The sequence below is a fragment of the Halichondria panicea genome, chromosome 10 (assembly GCF_963675165.1).
Source record: "Halichondria panicea chromosome 10, odHalPani1.1, whole genome shotgun sequence".
NCBI classification, from domain to species: domain Eukaryota; kingdom Metazoa; phylum Porifera; class Demospongiae; order Suberitida; family Halichondriidae; genus Halichondria; species Halichondria panicea.
Window position 1 is genome coordinate 1,195,776 of NC_087386.1, and position 16,963 is coordinate 1,212,738.

General features: G+C 40.0%; 2 protein-coding genes across 23 annotated transcripts in view; both read right to left on the reverse strand.

The window, feature by feature from the left end:
• The window catches only part of LOC135343177 (spatacsin-like), a 157,933-nt gene extending 153,112 nt beyond the window's left edge, over positions 1–4,821 (reverse strand). For 6 of the 21 annotated variants that reach the window (XR_010397087.1, XR_010397085.1, XR_010397086.1 and 3 more), the window contains exons 1-8: positions 4,453–4,821; positions 3,905–4,143; positions 3,525–3,776; positions 3,011–3,094; positions 2,504–2,637; positions 1,425–2,194; positions 1,129–1,249; positions 611–761 (exon numbers count right to left, since the gene is read on the reverse strand). Coding sequence is in view for 11 of the 21 variants with exons in the window: in XM_064540157.1 (XP_064396227.1) it covers positions 611–761; positions 1,129–1,249; positions 1,425–2,194; positions 2,504–2,637; positions 3,011–3,094; positions 3,525–3,776; positions 3,905–4,143; positions 4,453–4,640 (1,939 nt within the window). In the remaining 10 variants the exon portion in view is untranslated. The remainder of the gene's footprint in view (positions 1–610; positions 762–1,128; positions 1,250–1,424; positions 2,195–2,503; positions 2,638–3,010; positions 3,095–3,524; positions 3,777–3,904; positions 4,144–4,452) is intronic. The other 15 variants (XR_010397080.1, XR_010397081.1, XM_064540149.1 and 12 more) reach the window with 4 other exon arrangements.
• Positions 4,822–5,001: 180 nt separating this feature from the next.
• Positions 5,002–16,863, reverse strand: LOC135343198 (uncharacterized). 2 transcript variants are annotated; one of them, XM_064540191.1, is made up of 16 exons: positions 16,686–16,863; positions 15,919–16,263; positions 15,721–15,870; positions 15,597–15,668; positions 15,324–15,491; positions 14,623–14,940; positions 13,510–14,463; positions 13,271–13,399; positions 12,500–13,219; positions 10,564–12,450; positions 8,549–10,507; positions 8,226–8,480; positions 6,964–7,611; positions 6,139–6,470; positions 5,790–6,087; positions 5,002–5,733 (listed from the first exon to the last, which is right to left on the reverse strand). In XM_064540191.1, the coding sequence occupies exons 1-16, from the start codon at positions 16,714–16,716 to the stop codon at positions 5,135–5,137; spliced, it is 8,865 nt and encodes a 2,954-aa protein (XP_064396261.1). In that variant the 5' UTR covers positions 16,717–16,863; the 3' UTR covers positions 5,002–5,134. The 2 variants fall into 2 exon arrangements, with proteins under 2 accessions (XP_064396261.1, XP_064396260.1); XM_064540190.1 differs by having other exon boundaries at positions 15,919–16,296.
• Between the last annotated feature and the right edge of the window lie 100 nt (positions 16,864–16,963).

Genomic DNA, 16,963 nt, shown 5'->3' on the forward strand with positions numbered 1-16,963 from the left:
CATAACTCGAGAAAGAAGCTTTAGTTTGCTAATCCACGAATCAAAATCCAAGAGAACGTGGCTAAAAGCCTATAGAAGCTGTTAGTTTTCGTCGCATTACAACCGTTGAGCAGTTACAGCTGGAACAGACACACAGACAGACAGACACACACACAGTCAGCTTTACCGTATCCCTCCTGCAGCTACGCCTCGAGGCATAATCATGTTAGCAAATCTCAAGAGACCTCCACAATGCAATGAATAGTACAAGAGTTCATGTATCACATTCAGTCGGTGTGTGGGTATATTGTGTTATTTAGACATGTGTCTATTGTAAGGGACTACTAACAGTGAAACACCTCTAAACCAAGAATATGATTATTAAGTGCACTTTTTATCAAGGCATCTTGATTTCAGGAAGTCTTCACTTTAGTATGTGCATGGGATGACTAGGAGAACTGTCGGCGGCTAGTACATGTACTACCATAACAGTTTACTTAGCTACATGTACCAGTTAAAACCATTATTAACGTTACAACTACAACTTACTAAGGTAGCACCCGGCCCACACTATTGGCCATTACACAGACGGTGTAGTAACCAAGCAGCTTATGTAACTACGTGTACTCACCGGTGTCTCTGCTCCTGAGGAAGAATGCCAGAGTGTCGAGTTGCCTCAGCTCCAGGGCTGTCTCGAGGGCGTTCACAGGTAGTGAGCACTTGTCCCAGCGATTCAGGTGACACAGTTCCTCGGCCACACTGGCACTACCGTACATCAGCACCTGGTGGGGGGCGGAGGGGGGGAATTAATAGCAAAATCATATTAGCTGACTGGCTAATATTATTATATAGGGGCAGACCTAGAGTGTGTATAGTAAAGTTACAAAACTTGCATGTATTTGCCATATAAGTTAACAATTTTTGGCAACATGACCTACAGTAATGTAATGACTGACTAGGGGCATACCTAGAGAGTGGGCACAGTGAAGCCATACAAGCTGTTACTTGTTTGTGTGATAAACAATTACAATATACAATGAGCAAACTGAATGCCAGATGGGCAATTTGTTCAGTGCTTGTATTTGTTCAGTAAAAAGTCAAAAAGGGTCAATTAACTTCACTAGTATACACTAGCATACATGTACGTACCTTGGCAATGAACTCTTCTTGTGAAAGGTCGAAGGTTGTGACAGCTAGCATCTGAGAATTGGCCAGATACAGCAGCTGGTCGGATTTGGCAGGCAATACAAGCCAGCTGGGTTGCACCAGCCTGAGAGAGGTGTGTGTGTACGCAGCGTGTTGATAAAAGGAGCTCCAATCAAAACAAAATTGTCATATAAACATACGAAGTTTGAGCTAAAATTAAGTTACTGCTGAAAGAGCTGAGTTCACTAATAGTACAATATGGATGTACTACGGTAACATTATACATAAATGTACTGTACCTTGATATTGAATATGTCTGCTTGTCAGTGTGGTAAATGACGAGGGTGTTGACCATCACTCGAGCTCCACCCACTATCGGAGACGTCTCCTCTTCCTTCTTTACTGCTTCCACTTTATCGCTGCCATAGTAACACACTACCAATTTGGACGAAAACTCAACACTCACGAGACATGAATCAGAAGTGGGAGGGGCCGGCAAGAGGCACAAATGACCATAGTAATATTTTGACGGAGAGAGAGCTTCTTCAAGATTGGAAACAAGTGGAGACTGCTGCCGACTGGCAATCGATTTGCTCATTCCCGTGACAAAATTAACATTGAAGTTGCTCTTAGACATACTCTCCACGGAATGCAAGACAGGTTCTTTAAACCACGGCTTCCTCGACGTCATCAGTGGCTCTATCTCTGCAATCTGACTGACGGCATTTTTAACCCCGGGAAGTTTTAGCATTCGATTGCGTTTTGTTACAAAAGTAGAGGAGCTTTCGAAATGAGATGCCTTGTAAAAGTTCAAAGTTTGCGACTGAGACGGTTGAAAGTCCTCTATGAGATTATTGAGTCTCTGCAAACGATTCGTGTGTCCATAGAAGCCGTGATATAGTCCTAGATAAGGCTCGGTCTGATTCTTGTCCGAATAGCCGCCATATTTGAGTCGATCTCCTTCCTCCTCTTGTTCAATGGTGGACTGATGTACAGGGGCGATGACACGACTACGCTGACTCAGCAAATACGAGCGGGTGAACTGGGAGTTGTAGTGACCAGGAAACATCTGCACAGTTGGGAAATAGTTATGGCCGCCTTTAGAGCTTGGGTACCAAAGCAAAACTTGTTAGGGTACTGTCACATATCACATACATTGTATCACCGTTTTACATGAATTGACATAAATTCCCACGTTTCTACTACACAACAGTACACAAACTTTATGACTTGAACTAACTCAAAATGAGACCAGGAACACGCACTAATAAGCAAATAATCATGTTAACCGAGTGGATTGTAACAGTAGCCCCGGACATTATAGGAATAGTACAGACAGTTACACAGTGGAGTGACACTGTCAGCTTGGTGACATTACCTGGAAGTAGTCTGGCAGATTGATCAAGACAATGTTGTTGTCTTCAGTGGCTGCAGCAAGGTGGACTAGGTCCGGAGACACGGCTGCATACTTGAAACTTGCTGTAGATATCGATGACAACAGCTCTTCAGAATCTAGATTTGGGGTAAAGTGTAATATACTGTTTGGGAACAAGTGGAACAAATTTGGGCTAACAGTATCTAGAGTACACTACTGTATTCAGCTTAAAATGTGGAGGTCCGACTGACAAAAACACCTCTAAGCCTTATGCAAGCTCAACCCCAGGTTCCAAAGCACATAGCCAAACTATCTATAGACACTGTGACAAAGTTCCAGACCTTATTAGCCGATTCATCCTAAAATATGGACACCTCAATAAAAACAGGCAAAATAGTTACCAAAAATAATAGCCTGCATTTAGAGGTTATATTGTAAAATGGTGCCAAAAACGACCACTAGCTACTATGTACGATCAAGGAATTGAGTGCATGGAGTGGAGAGACTAACCAGCCTGTCTTGAGCACTGGTACTGACTGTAGGCTATTGCATAGACTACTCCAATACACTGGGAGGTCATCATGTTGTACACAACTATACACTGAGTCAAGGATAAGAATGTAGTAGGCTAACGGCATTCAAGGAATGGTTTGAGCATTTATTCCTAGCACCGTACAATGGTTCAATCAATATCCTGAAGTAGTGGGTCAACTGTACCGTATAGCGGGTTAACGCGAAACAATAGGTTCAACGTCATTATCCTGAGCTGTATGAATACAAAATATTAAAATGGGTAGTTCATACGAAAATGTGCACCAACGAAAATCACCCGCTATACGATATTGGAAGTGGGGGGATTATAGTACAATCTGTTCAGGCAAGCCATTGAGATATGCTTTGGGCAAGTAATCTAACAAATCTACATGTACATGTAACTTTACACATCAAACAGATTAGATAAAGATTACGAGCATCGAGTGTCAATAAATGACTGGATCATTCATTGTGAATAATGTTAGGATACAGACAAGGCCATCTTGAGTGAGAGCAAACATCAGGGGGCGGACAAAGGTAACGTTGACGATAGGCCCCACCCACTGAGGGAGGGAGCTGTCTGCGTATGCGTCCGTGGACAGTTCAATGCTCAGACAGCGCAGTACGATCATACGACTGAATTCAGGGTCGAAGGTTACAGTACAGACGAGATCAGAGTTGACTAGTAAGAGGACACGATTGTTGTACGAGCCAATGGCTTGCACTGTGTCAATGGAGTCAGCTAGGGGGGAGGAGAGATGAGGGTGGTATGGTTACGCATGTTTATCCGGTGTATGGTTTTCACATTCAATACATTGGAATTAGAATAGAGCTTTCATTAAAATGATGTGTATTTCTCTATTAACTTACAGAATTTTAGTTTCTTGAGCTCAGAAAGGAGGTCGTCCTTAGAGAGTGTAGCCAACTGTTCAATCTTCATCCCCTCCTCCTCACGAGCTCCACTCCCCTCACGAGCTCCACCCCCTTCACATACGCTGTACCAGTGTAAACAGAGGTCAGGTGTGATGGCTAGCAGGTCACTCCTCTGTTGAGAGCCTTCGTCCATAACACAATCTTGTCCAGTATCAATGGCAGCCACCCAGTGAAACCTGTGCAAGGACAGAGCATCATCAACAACACAACACAATCTATTTATGAAACCGAAAGTGTCCAATAAAGACAGACTACTCGATGGTTGTGTATGCTACAATGCATTGAATTATCTGAAACCAAAACAAGGGTTGACTGATTTGCCTATAATCATAGTTACTGATCTATATACATGTATGCTTGTCTCTTGGCGACCTACAGTACTGATCTACAGTACTGATATTATAGGGACAGGCTTCTTGAGCATATGGCAGAGGACAGCTCTACAGTGTATTGACTATGTGCGTATGTGTGCATGTTATAGCTACCCAGCAAAGTTCATTCCGTCAACAGAGGTACTTTCATCGTGCCCATGAAGTGAGTGGACTTGAAGATTATTGGAGCTGTCCAGGAAACACAGCAGCTTTCCCCTGGGGCACACTGCTCTATTTGACCCCTCTGAGCAGGCTGTGAGGTATGGACGACTCTTCTTGAGAATCACTGGCAAGTGTTCCATAATTATTGCTGGCTTCCACAAACTTGTTTAGCTATATCTGTACATCAGTAGTTGGGTCTTTGGTCCCCTCTACTATGTAGAAGGTTAGCAACTAGCAGTTAGCTTTAGCTAGATAGAAGAAACAAGCTAAGAACCAAACACATGTGGCCAGTCAAGGATGATAGACTCCACCTCTGTGCTGCTTCTCCACCTAGCCAGCCCCTCCCTCTATATCCTGCAAAAGCTCTTACGTCATTCTATGAATATCATTAATTTGGTATGATGCCATGTAAACCACTAATAATGCCACCACATTTGGCAGTAATTTATGGAACCCTGTTTCTTTATAGTGCTAACATGTTACCATCGCCATACTGTTGTATAAAGATATTTTATGCAGTTGTACGTACAATGACTGATAATTATAGGTCTATGTGCTATATATACAAAAATACTTTAAAACTGACACAAACATGCAACTGAGAAAATAATTATACTAATAAAACAAACAAGAGTTAATTGTTATTGCGTTCCTCCACTGTCACCTGCAGAGAGGCTAGGTCTGCTATGAGCGCTTCCAATGTAGCTCCTACGACAATGTTCCCGCCATTCTCTGCCATTCGAATGAGTTTCTTTGCTTTCTCAACGTCTTCTTCTGAGCCAGTTATCGTACAATCTCGAGTTTGGGGTCCAAATAAAGAAAATGACTCCAGTCCTGTAGGTCCATCTTTGATATCGATGTTGGCACCAGAGAGGCTCCTGATTGCATTGATAGTTTGACCCTTGGTTCCTATGATTAGACCAACTTTGTTATTGGGAATTTGAATTGTTTCGGCCTTGGCAGTACGCTGGTACACTTGCTTCTTGAGTCGGTCCAGAATCATCTGTAGTGCTCTTTTCCGGTTCTCTTCACTGCCACGAATCACTCCTCTCTTGACACCACCCAATCCACCATAGTCTTTCTCTATCTTGATTATGGTGTTCGTTTCCCTTTCGACAGCTTGAATGTTTCTTCCTTCTCGTCCGATAATGATGCCAGTGTGATCAGTGGGGACAGTGAACACTAGCACTCGTTCTTCACCCTCAGAGAAGTTCGTCTCGAGATCACTAGATACTACAAAGAGAAAGGAATATGAACATAATTATGCAGGGAACAAAATGTCAGCAAACCATTTGGAGATATGTTCAGTCCGCCCTGCTTGAGAACTTCTTCAGGCGACCACCAATCAGCAGCAAAAGGATGGGATCGAAAATCATTCAAAGCACTTTCAGAGGAGGCTGCATTACTCTGAGGCTCAGGGTTTCCTTGATTGGGAGGAGGGGAATTCGATGATGAACTATCGATGTTATCAAATCGGTTGTCCTTTTTGAGCATTCGAACAGGTAGAAAGACTCCACGTCCATTGGCACAGTAGAAATATTTCACATCATCCTTACTCCCATCTCCACCGCCAGGTACCTCATTTTCCTGTGTAAAACGATAATGAAAATGTACAATTTAGTCATTGTCATATAATACCATTTCAATTCCAGCCACAGGTTGCCCTAGTGTCTCAGGAAGTTCTCCAATCCACCTCACCACTCCGCACCAAGCTGCAGCGTCACGTCTCTCCACCATCACCATATCATCTAGCTCGAACGGACAAACAGACGGTGATCTCCCAGGAATCCTCAGGGGGCGAGTAGGTGTGGCAGCATTTTCCTGGAGGCTTGCAGGTATCAAACTAGGAGAAGGGGCCGCGGGAGCCAGCCTTTCAAATCGGTTTCTCCTCACAAATTCACGATCACTCTCTGGGGCTAGCCTATTAGGGAGACGTGGTGAGGTAGGAGGGACGTAAGGAAGTGGGTCACCTGTGGACATAAGAATAAGATTGTCAACACATTTGCCAACCTATAAGGGAGTAACTATATAGTCATGCATGTTTGACCACTAGAAGGTAACGTATGGCGGGAAATTTTCGTTGGTAAACATTTTCGTATGAACTGCCCAATTTTTGTTTTAAGTATTCATACAGCCCAGGATAATGACGTTTTTTGCGGTAGAATAATTTTGTATGATGCATGCTCTACAATACGACATTCCACCATACGAAAATAACCGGCAATACGGTAAGTAGGGACAACTAACTAGGTATACTGTTTCAGATCTATTAGAGTAATATACTCCATTCATTGCGGGAATAGAACACGACACTATCACAGAGACATCACTTAAAAAGATTTACTCGAATAAAAGGTACTTTAATTTCACAAGAGTTTCCCAAGGGAATGCACAGCACACTATAATTATTATCCAGGGACTTAATTATCTGTAATTAAGGGTATTATTCAGGACAACACTAACTTTTTTTAACATCTGTCTTGTCAAGTTTTTTCAGGAGCTCATTTAATTCACTGTCGTACAAGGCAGCATAGAGCATGTCTCGAGTCGCTTCTTGTCCATCTCTTCGCTTCCACTGGTAAAAAAACTGATGAATTTGCTCTTTGAGATCTCGCCCGTTAGCATATTCAATTGAATCAATGTCAGTTTGTGTGAATTGAAGACTTCTAGCCAGGACCATCCATCCATGTCCAATGTGGTCAGAAATTTCCCTGATGAGGGCATCCAATGACTCTACAGGGTCACATTCAGGGGACCTTATTTGAGAGGAACCAAGCCCTGTGATTGAGAGGGGGGAGGGTACACATCTCTTAAGCTCTTCAACGATTCGCTTATGTCCTGCGTGATTCTCACTGGACTCAAGCAAGCAATAGTAGAGCAGGCGAAAACCATTTTCACCTCCATTTTTTTTTGTTAGATTGAAAAGATTCGTTATTTTGGCTGAATTGTCAAGATAAGGTGATAATATGGAATCGATGTCAGCCATTAGTACCAGATGACATTTTAGCAAGTATGGAAGCAGTGTTGACATGCTAACGTAGAGAATAAAGTTCGGGTACTCTTTAAAGACATCTTCAGTCACTAAATACCTTTGCTCAATTAATGATGCATCTGAGGAGAGGAGAAAAAAATAGTAGTTTACAGATTTACTCTAATAGGCAGAATGAGGAAATTTTCATTATGAATAATATACAACCTAGCCTTGTCACCAGGCTGATTTTCTCAAATATAACACTAGGTAGAAAAATAGGCCTGAGGAAGATTGTATCTGGCTGGGCGTGGTTGGATTTTGGCGAATTACGTGTCAATTTCTCCCAAAATAGCTCCGTGATGGATCGTGTTATAACTATCCTGTGACGAAAGCTATAAACTAGGTACGGTAGCTATCAAGCACTAGCTTATGCACTGCATTGTGTCAAACAACAAGGCCCCCCCACTCAATGAGCAATGAGAATCATCAAGTTAAGTACAAGCTGTCAATGTCAAACTTCTGTGTGAAGGTAGGGAAGTTTTTATTTGGAATTTGGCAAGTCTCTGTGCTATACCAGTCACAGTGCTGAACCGGAAGCCATTCTACCTGGCCATAGATTGTGAATTGACCACAACAATACTTATTGTCATATTAATATCGACATTTACGCATATACTAAATAGGCATAGGACTATTTATCTCTGTCTGTTCTATTAAAAAAAATCGGCCTGGGGACAAGGATAAAAAGATATACCTGCACTTCGGATTATAATTTGTTCTTTCATATACGAAAAGATTTGTTGAACCTCCTCCCAGCTAGGGTTGTGATGAGTGTGGAACCATTTTTTGATCACTTCCATTAGTGCTGTATCTGTGTCTTGGCGGCACTGTACTATTATGGTTTCCAGCACATCACTCTCCAAGTTGAAGAGCATTCCTACTCTGTACCACGAATAGGACCATGGAATGAGCTGAGCAAACACATTGTGAACGGTAACTTCATCAGCACCTATAATTATACAAGCACAAAAATACATTAATATGTGTTGATCATTTTCATATTTTGAGCTAACTTACCATTATGTATCTTGGTAAACCAGACGATTTGAGCAGAAGAAAGTGCAATTATTTTATTCATAGCAGAACATCTCCAGTGACCCTCTGTGCTAGGCACAATCATGTGTGTTTGGTCAACCTGACCACATGTACAGTGAAACCCCACAACAGGAAGAGCTTGACCAGAAATGTGATATGCTTCCGCGGCTTTGTTTAAACCATTAACTAGTGCTTTTCTGATACATGGTAGAAGCTCATGATCTTCTATTGAATTGACATAAGCGTTCACTTCAGCATTTTCATTTCTATACAAAGTAATGAGAGTATTAACTCCGCGTAAAACAAATTGTACACGATTCTTGAAAACTTGACTTTGATCAACGATTTTCCAAGGCCATGGGTCACCATTGTACACTGAGCATAAGTAACATATTATGTACTCAAAAAAGCCACGAGCAACAGAATACTGAAGCACAAGTGGAGCAACTTTGGTTTGACTCACACCTAAAAAAAAGCTGAAAGTTTCAAGATCGGCTTCTTCCCTCAGTAAGCATGGCATCAAGAATAATGACTTTCCCAGCTCCATTAATATATATAAATCTTTGAAGAGGGATATTGCATCTTTACTTGTGAACAATCCTCCAGCATATACGTCTTCACAAACTTCAAATGCAGTGATAGGAATAATAGCAGCTCCATCGTTATGTTGCATGGCATAAAGGTTTATCTGTGCAATCAATTCAATCAATACGGTCGAATCTTTAAATATCACATTTGGAAGGACATTGCCAAAATAAAGAATCAAGCCACTTATATGCAAGTTAAGTAAGGCAATTTCAAGATCATTAGTTGACAGTCTAAATTCTGTGGAAATAATTAATACTTCTTGCTTGCTAATAAACCTCCGATTGTTGTGACGCATAACTTTCTTGATAGCGTGACCAAGCATGTGCCAGGATAGAGAGACGTGCTTCACATCACTTAAGGTCAACGATGATACTAGGTGCTGTTCAATGTTTTCTATCTCCCTAATTGATTTGCCTACTTCAAATACTGCTTGTTTTCCATCCTCATCAGTAATTAACTTTGCCTGTTCATTATCCTTAAAAAGAATCTCACTCTTTTTCTCGTTAGTTTCAATCGATTCAAATTCTGCATGCTTTCCAACGACCATCAATTTTGTTGCTAGCACACTGATGTCTTTTATTAGTTGCTTACTAGTGAGATATCTTTGTATTTTATTTCCGTGAACTGACATTCTCTGAAGAAATATTTTTTCTTCGAGATCTTGGCTCAAACTCATACAGTTAATGCCTATAGTGATGCCTTTAAGGAAAATCGGGAGCACATCCAATAACCAAACATCAGAGCAGCATATGCAATTAATTATGTCAAGATCTGTTGTTGATTGATCACAATTGATCATCAGTCGCAAAATGTTCTCAGAAGAGACACATTTTAATATACTTTCTTTAGGTATTGGCTGATAGGCTAGAATCGGATTGGAAGTTAAATTATGTCGTGAATCTGTAGTAAATGCATATTTTGGCTCTTCAAACTTTTCATCAACAGATTGATCTTCTTTTCCTTGCTTACTTTGATTTCTTGGACTTGTTTCAGGGTTTTCATTTGAGACCTCTTTAGGTGCTTGTTGTATAGAATGTTCATCTGACTGGTCATGTTCAGCTCCCTTTGGAGTCTGTACTGCAGCATTACGAGCAAATACCATATCAAAATCGTGATCATGTAAAGGTTTAATATTTTCACCACTGACGGTATAATAACTAAATTCTAGGTTAGTTGTTGTTCTAGGAATGGGATCCAATGAGTGTGGTGATTCAAAAGGTGTAAAGTTCTTATCCATAATCATTCGCTTGCAAGCAAGGACATCTGATCCTGGCAGTCCAGTAAAAAGAATTGTTGTGAATCGCAGACCAAACTTCTTTCCTTTCATTGCAGCCTCAAATCTAGCCTCAGCATCTGTAGAAAAGGAATGAGTATTATAATAGGCTGTATAGTTACTATGTTATACTTACCTTTCACAGTAGTTATCTTTTGATGATGTTCATCAGTCAACCATATTTTGTGGGAAGTAGTGAGCTCCATTTTTTTGCCAGCATGTTCACCACATGGTACATGATTATCCGTAGCAAATGGCAAGTATTTGAGAAAGTGGGTGCTAGATGAATGTTCAGAGCAAGAACACGCAAATGTTAAGCGTACTGATTGTGTATTGACAACTCTTTGCAACTGCACATCAAGAGTGGATACAATTTTAAGGCATAGGTCACGGTGGGGAATATTGTCATCAGTAAGTCCGTCAAAGTGAGCTCGAACACAGTCAATAAATTCCGTGAATACAAGCTGAAACTGGCAATTTATTTCGAATGACACCATGTTCTTACAATTTATAAAATTAGGTGTCAGTTTCCATATTATACTGCCTTCTTTAATTCCAGAAAGTACAGTCATTAGTCTTGGGAAAAAACCAGGTGGTACAAACTTGGATTTCGAAACCAAAAAGAGAGGTGCCACTTTTAAATCGGCTGGTAATACAGAACAGGCCGAAATGCTTGCATCAAACACATGCTGATGATTAGGACAAATGGGAAGCACTTGTAACATAGACGGAATAAAGTAGCCTTCCAGTAGAGGCATTGCTAAATGGTGCTCTTCAAAGAAGCTAAGAATCCATGATAGCGGGAGACCTGTCTTACTATCTGCTAGGAACCTTTCACCAACTTGGACATTCAGAATACCCTGTGTTTGAAGCTGCTTCCATTGTTCAGGGAGATCAATATATACCTGGGGATCAAGAATAGTTCCAAGAATGGAAAGTAGGTTCTTAGGCTCAACAATAACATATTCTTGGAGATTTTTATTGCCATGATACCATATAAATATACCAAGTTCGTGAAAATAACAGAGAGCTGCTTGAACGTCTGTTTTGTGCTTTTTCGCTATATCACTAGCTTTTTCAAATGTTACAATTCCTGTGTAAGGCTGTTGTAAGCGTGATTCTCGTTCTAGATCAATCTTGAAAGCAATCCATTTGATAGGTATTTTTGCTTTGGCACTCTTTGTGCAGGAAACTATTTGCTCTCGCAAAGCTTTCATTCCAGGATCTTCATACTTCGCTCCTGATCGTGTGTTATCTATCTCAAACATAACAGTAGAGTTGGTTGTAGAAGTTAAAGGTGAGAGAACTTTTTCAAGAAAGTCTATCTGCAGAGACTTCACATCATCTTTTAACTGAAAGAACATTTGCTCCAATTCTTGCTTATCATTTTCTTTAATTTGGTCTTTGAAAGTGCCGATAAAGGCTACTTTAGGAAAAGTTGTTCCAATAGCTGCTTCGAATACTCTCTTCTTCAACATATCTGGGAGGTTGCTGAGATGCAAATCAAATGAAGTAGAGTCTAGAAAGGAAAGACATCGATATAGGTAATCAGTAGATGTGTAAGGAGACTCTCTCTCTCTTTCAAGTTGGCAGGTAGGTCTAATAGAAGCGTTGGAATTATCCAACAGGTCACGTAGACTAACAACAATGCCATAAATGGATCTAAATTTGGCAAAGCAAGGAAGAAGATCTTGAAACATTGGTTGACCTCCTGTGTCCCAGAGAGTGAGGTAAATATTATCTGGGTCGCTTTTATAAACGTTGTCGTATTTCTTAAATACCACGGTGCTTTTCTTTGAGTCCACTGTAGTTTCAAATGTTTCTTGATATAGAAGCTCTTGCTCCATTATGATTGTGCTTTTCTCCTTATCATTAAAGGGAATGTTCTGGAGATGCTTTCTAATGGACGTCTTTCCCACTCCAGTGTGCCCAATGAGAATCATGTGCAAATGTGATACCTCCAAATATTCAGAATCTGGTAGTTCAAGAGTAGCTTTCATTTCCAGGTGGGTTTTCTCCAGATCTAGTAAGTTATGTGATAAAATGAGACAGACACAAGATGTAATACTTACCTAGTATGCGTGATAGCTGTTTAGCAACATCTGTTGTATTACTTAGACAGCCTGATTTCACGTCTGGGAACCACCTGTTGTTGAAATTACTGAAGAGAATGTGGTTTTCGGGTAGCTCAGAGTTGTCGCTATACTGTTTACGATGGACCATCAAAAGAAGAGTATCTTTGAGCCAATTTAGACTAGGTAACTCAGGTTGGGTCATGGTTTCCAATTGATGGAAGTACGAATGCTCATACATAGGTAAAAACATTGCTTTTGCGTCATCTGTACTAGTTGTATGTACAAATAGAGATTCTGTAGTCATTTGAAGCTTAATATTAGGTGAGAACCCAAGAACACTAATAGTAGCATTCAATAACAATGACAGCTGTTGTATTTCAGATAAAGTCTCAGAAGAAAAGCAATACTCTTTTAATGGTTGCTGAACTTCAAACAGGATGATAGGGGGGGAAGAGAGTTTAGTATCAAAATGAACACATTTTGCTGGCATTACATTGGGATTACTCCGTTGTAGATCTTCAATGTATTTACTGAATTTCAGAACATCGTCCTCGCCATTGTATTTTAATGCCATACATTGCTGCCCATTGTGAAGAGCCTTCCAGAGCGAGCATGGAGACACGTCAAGGTCCATTTCCTCTTGTAGTTCAAGTTTACTTTCACAAAATATAGTGTTGAGAATTTGATTGTAAGTTACTTCCACTTTAGATCCAGGGTCTACAATAAATATTAAACTGAAGAATGCACCAAAAATTAAAATTTACTTGCCTGTAGACGTGTGTTCAAGATCCGTGGTATCAATGTCTGCTTCCATTCCATCACTTGTCTCATTATCCGCTTCACTACACGTACTTCTGATCTCAGCCAGCTCACTATTACCGAGATTAGACACAGAACCTGCAACAAATGATTACAGAATAGTATCTAGTGCTCTTGTGCTTCTAGAGAGAGTTGACAAATTTACTGACATTATAAAGGAACCATTACAATTTTTAATACTCTTTTACCTGTATCTTTTAGTCTAACTTCTTCTAAGTCAAATTCGAGTAGATTTTGCTCCCTTATAGTAACTTTTAGGAAGCCATGGGCCTTGAGCTGAGACTTCTGATACTTTGACAGTTGACTAATTTCCCCAAAGTAAGGAGGTGCTCCGAATACAAGCTCAGTACAGCCTTCTCTTGCTTGTTTGAAACATAGATGGTAGTTTGGTGAGCCGAGAATTTTTGCGAATACATACTTCATATGTTTGATCACGTTGTGTGAGAGCTGATCATACTCAGAGTCTACTTTGCACTTCACTTTAACTTGGTGTTTTGGCCAAGGACCCTCGTCGTGTAGGAAGATAAAGCAACGCTGACTGACATACGTTTTAAATTTTGCTTTGTAGTCATCCAGAACTGAATCACTGCTGGTTATTGTAGGGAAGAGATATTTATTTCGGAGTTGTTCAATCAATTCATAATCAAACCATGAACAGTATTGCTGTTTCGTCAAATAGACTGCAATATCATCAAAACTCTCGAGATCATCCAAGCAATCTAAAACTTGTGAGCTGGTCGATGGGAAATACCACTTAGGCTTTAGAAGTATCTTTAAATACACAATTAATTTCTGTATGTCTACAGACTTCTCTAGTTCACTAAATGTGTCCAACACTAACTCGCAAAAACTTCCATGCAGTTTTGTCGATTGGTGAAGCAACTCCATTTCAATGTAATCAATATCGTCAGAAGGAATTCCGTAGATTTCTAACTTAGGAAATGGATAAGCTTTGGGATTGGGGCAGGTTTCTCCAGTAATGAAACCATACACAGTGCATTGCCCACACCCACACTCAAATTGCAAGCGAGGTACTTGTTGCAATCCCAATGATGAAACTGAATGAATACTAGATGTAAACGATTCACTTGAATCACTAACATCTGATGATAATGATTCTCGGGTAAACGCTCCACTGTTTTCTGTATAAAAACATGCATGAAATAAGGAATTATGTGTGTGTGTGTGTGTGTGTGTACATTGTATTGAGTGATTGGTGTTTCCCTGCAGTCTCAAAACATGCCAAAGATCTGGTCTATTCTATATCAAAAGTGGTCAATATGATGTATGTATAATCTCACCATTTTTTTCAGCCAAGTACCGACATACATTATTAGCTATCTCTTCTTTCTCAAGCCTGAGTAATTTTTCCAGTAGAGCTGCGTATGTCGCTTTAAAAGAATCATGTCCTTTCCACAGAGATAAGCACTTGATCATCGCCATTTGACTGCCGTTTAAATGCAAAGTGGTTTTCACATCATCTTTTTCAGCTGGAGTTAGGTTCATTAGATTGAGATATAATTCAATCTTGTCAAAATGTTTAGCCAAGAAGGTGATATCGTCATCTTTTATTTCAGAATTGAGTTGATTTTTGGTTAAACGGTGTCTATCCATAAGCCCTGAAAATATAAAAGTTATTGGTACACATGCAATGGTGTATGAGCTCTACGGTATGTATAATTGTTATAACCATGGCAGCGGTATAGTCATAATTATGCAGACAGCTTGTATAAACTACAGCTCAATTTGATTTTTGGTGCAACTATGATACTAACACCCCACAGTAATATTATGGTAATGAGTATCCTGAAACCTTTCTTTGCAGCAATAATACATAGTGCCAAATCGATATCTTTCTAGGACCTAGAGTGATACTTAATTCCCATGCACTTCAAATCCAAAGCCAACGAATGGTGACAATTACAAAGTATAACTATACATGCATAAGCCATTTCTTGCAAAGAGACAAAATTATACACTCCTAGATAATATTACTATCCACCTTGCATATGTGACGAGGACAGTCGGGATGTATCCATGGTTGTGGACACAGAAGCACCAGACGTCTTTTGTTTCTGCCTCTTAGAACCACCATCATTCACTGTTACAAGAGGTACAGATTCTCCGCTATCTTTCCCTACAGGCAGTTGTTCTGGTAATGGCTGACAAGCTGTACACCAGGAAAAATTGGTATTTGCAGTTTCAGACAGTGAATGAAGGTTTTTATGCTGATGGCTAGTACTACTTATTCCACAATGTATGCTAATAGACTTACACAATGGTACAGTTTGTGGGAGCTCTTCCTCCGCTGAGAGATACTCGGTAGATGAATCAGAAGAGGAACGATCTGAATCAATTTACAATGATTGCAATAAAATAATAGACACGGGATGCATCACCTTGTTGACAATAATTCTCTCTGATTTTCACTGCCAAATGTTCCATTGAAATGCCTGTGAAAGCATCAGCAATTTTCTCCCAGCCAATTCCGTATAGCTCACAGTTAGTTACAATGTACTGACATAGAACCCTTTTCTGTTCGTTTATATCTGTGAAAAGTTGATTTGTTACTAATTTTTATGATACTTTTTGCTTACCTTCATGCTTACGCTGAATTCTGTCTAATTCCAGCGGAGGAATACCCAGTTCTTTACCGAAAGGAATGGGATCAGTCAACTCGAGCAATTCGACAAATAGATTCAATGGTGTGAGCTTGCGAACAGGGCCAGGGTTAGTCTCGACATCTCCAGCAAGTATTAGCAACATTAAAAGAACCTCCAAACTTTGTAGTTTGCTTTTGAAGCTTACTACCAGTGCCATATGGACACCAGGAGAATGTTTGTATTGCTCAGTGTGTACATAATTATGATTAAAGAGAGACGGATAAATTTGCCTTGAAACATCTTCCTGTTTTTGTAGCTCTACACAGAATGCAGGGGCTTCTATTGTGGGTAGAGAGAGACAGTCTCTAAGGGCTGTGGGAAGCATGGGTAGATTGATAGTGATTGGTAATCAACATGGCATCAGTGTACATTGTGCCTTCAGGTTCTTCGTTTTTCTTTACAGTGAAATGGAATCGGTAGTGGCCACTATAACTATACTGGTACAACATGACGAAAGATGTATAGACACAGCATTTAATTAATGTATAGCCAACCTTTTTAAAGGTACATTCAGGTTCAGTCCAAATTAAAGAGACTGGTCAGTCATCGACTAAGATTGGTACATGACTTATAACTACATATACGGACAACAATTTATAATCAAGGTAATTCTGGCAAGCTACTAAAAATTAGTAAGATCTAACTGGCCAGAAGAACCGTTTAACACTTATTGTAAAAGTTTTATAATGAATGAAACATACCTTCTACAACATTTCCACAGTCATAGCCCATATTGAAAGAATTAACAACAGTTCATTGATGACTGCTTGTTTAATCTAGAGTAGATAGATACCTAGATATCTAGAGCCAATTTAGATCAGATTGGCAGGCTGTGGATTCTTCCTGCAAACTTTCAATTGCACAATGGAAAAGATAGTAGATCAAAAAAGTACCATGGCCAGCCCCTCCCCCATGGCCCAAAAATGAACTTGGGAAAATATACACAAGTGAGCAAGTTTGTAAATTAATGCATGACTGT

Bases quoted from the DNA above. Each gene is read 5' to 3' on its own strand.
- LOC135343198 (XM_064540190.1), bottom strand. From the start codon at position 16,716: ATGGGCTATGACTGTGGAAATGTTGTAGAAG. The intron at 13,400-13,509 runs GTAAAAGAGTAT...CATTTGTTGCAG, and splicing joins AGTTAGACTAAAAGATACAG to GTTCTGTGTCTAATCTCGGT. The intron at 6,471-6,963 runs GTTAGTGTTGTC...TTATGTCCACAG, and splicing joins CAAGACAGATGTTAAAAAAA to GTGACCCACTTCCTTACGTC.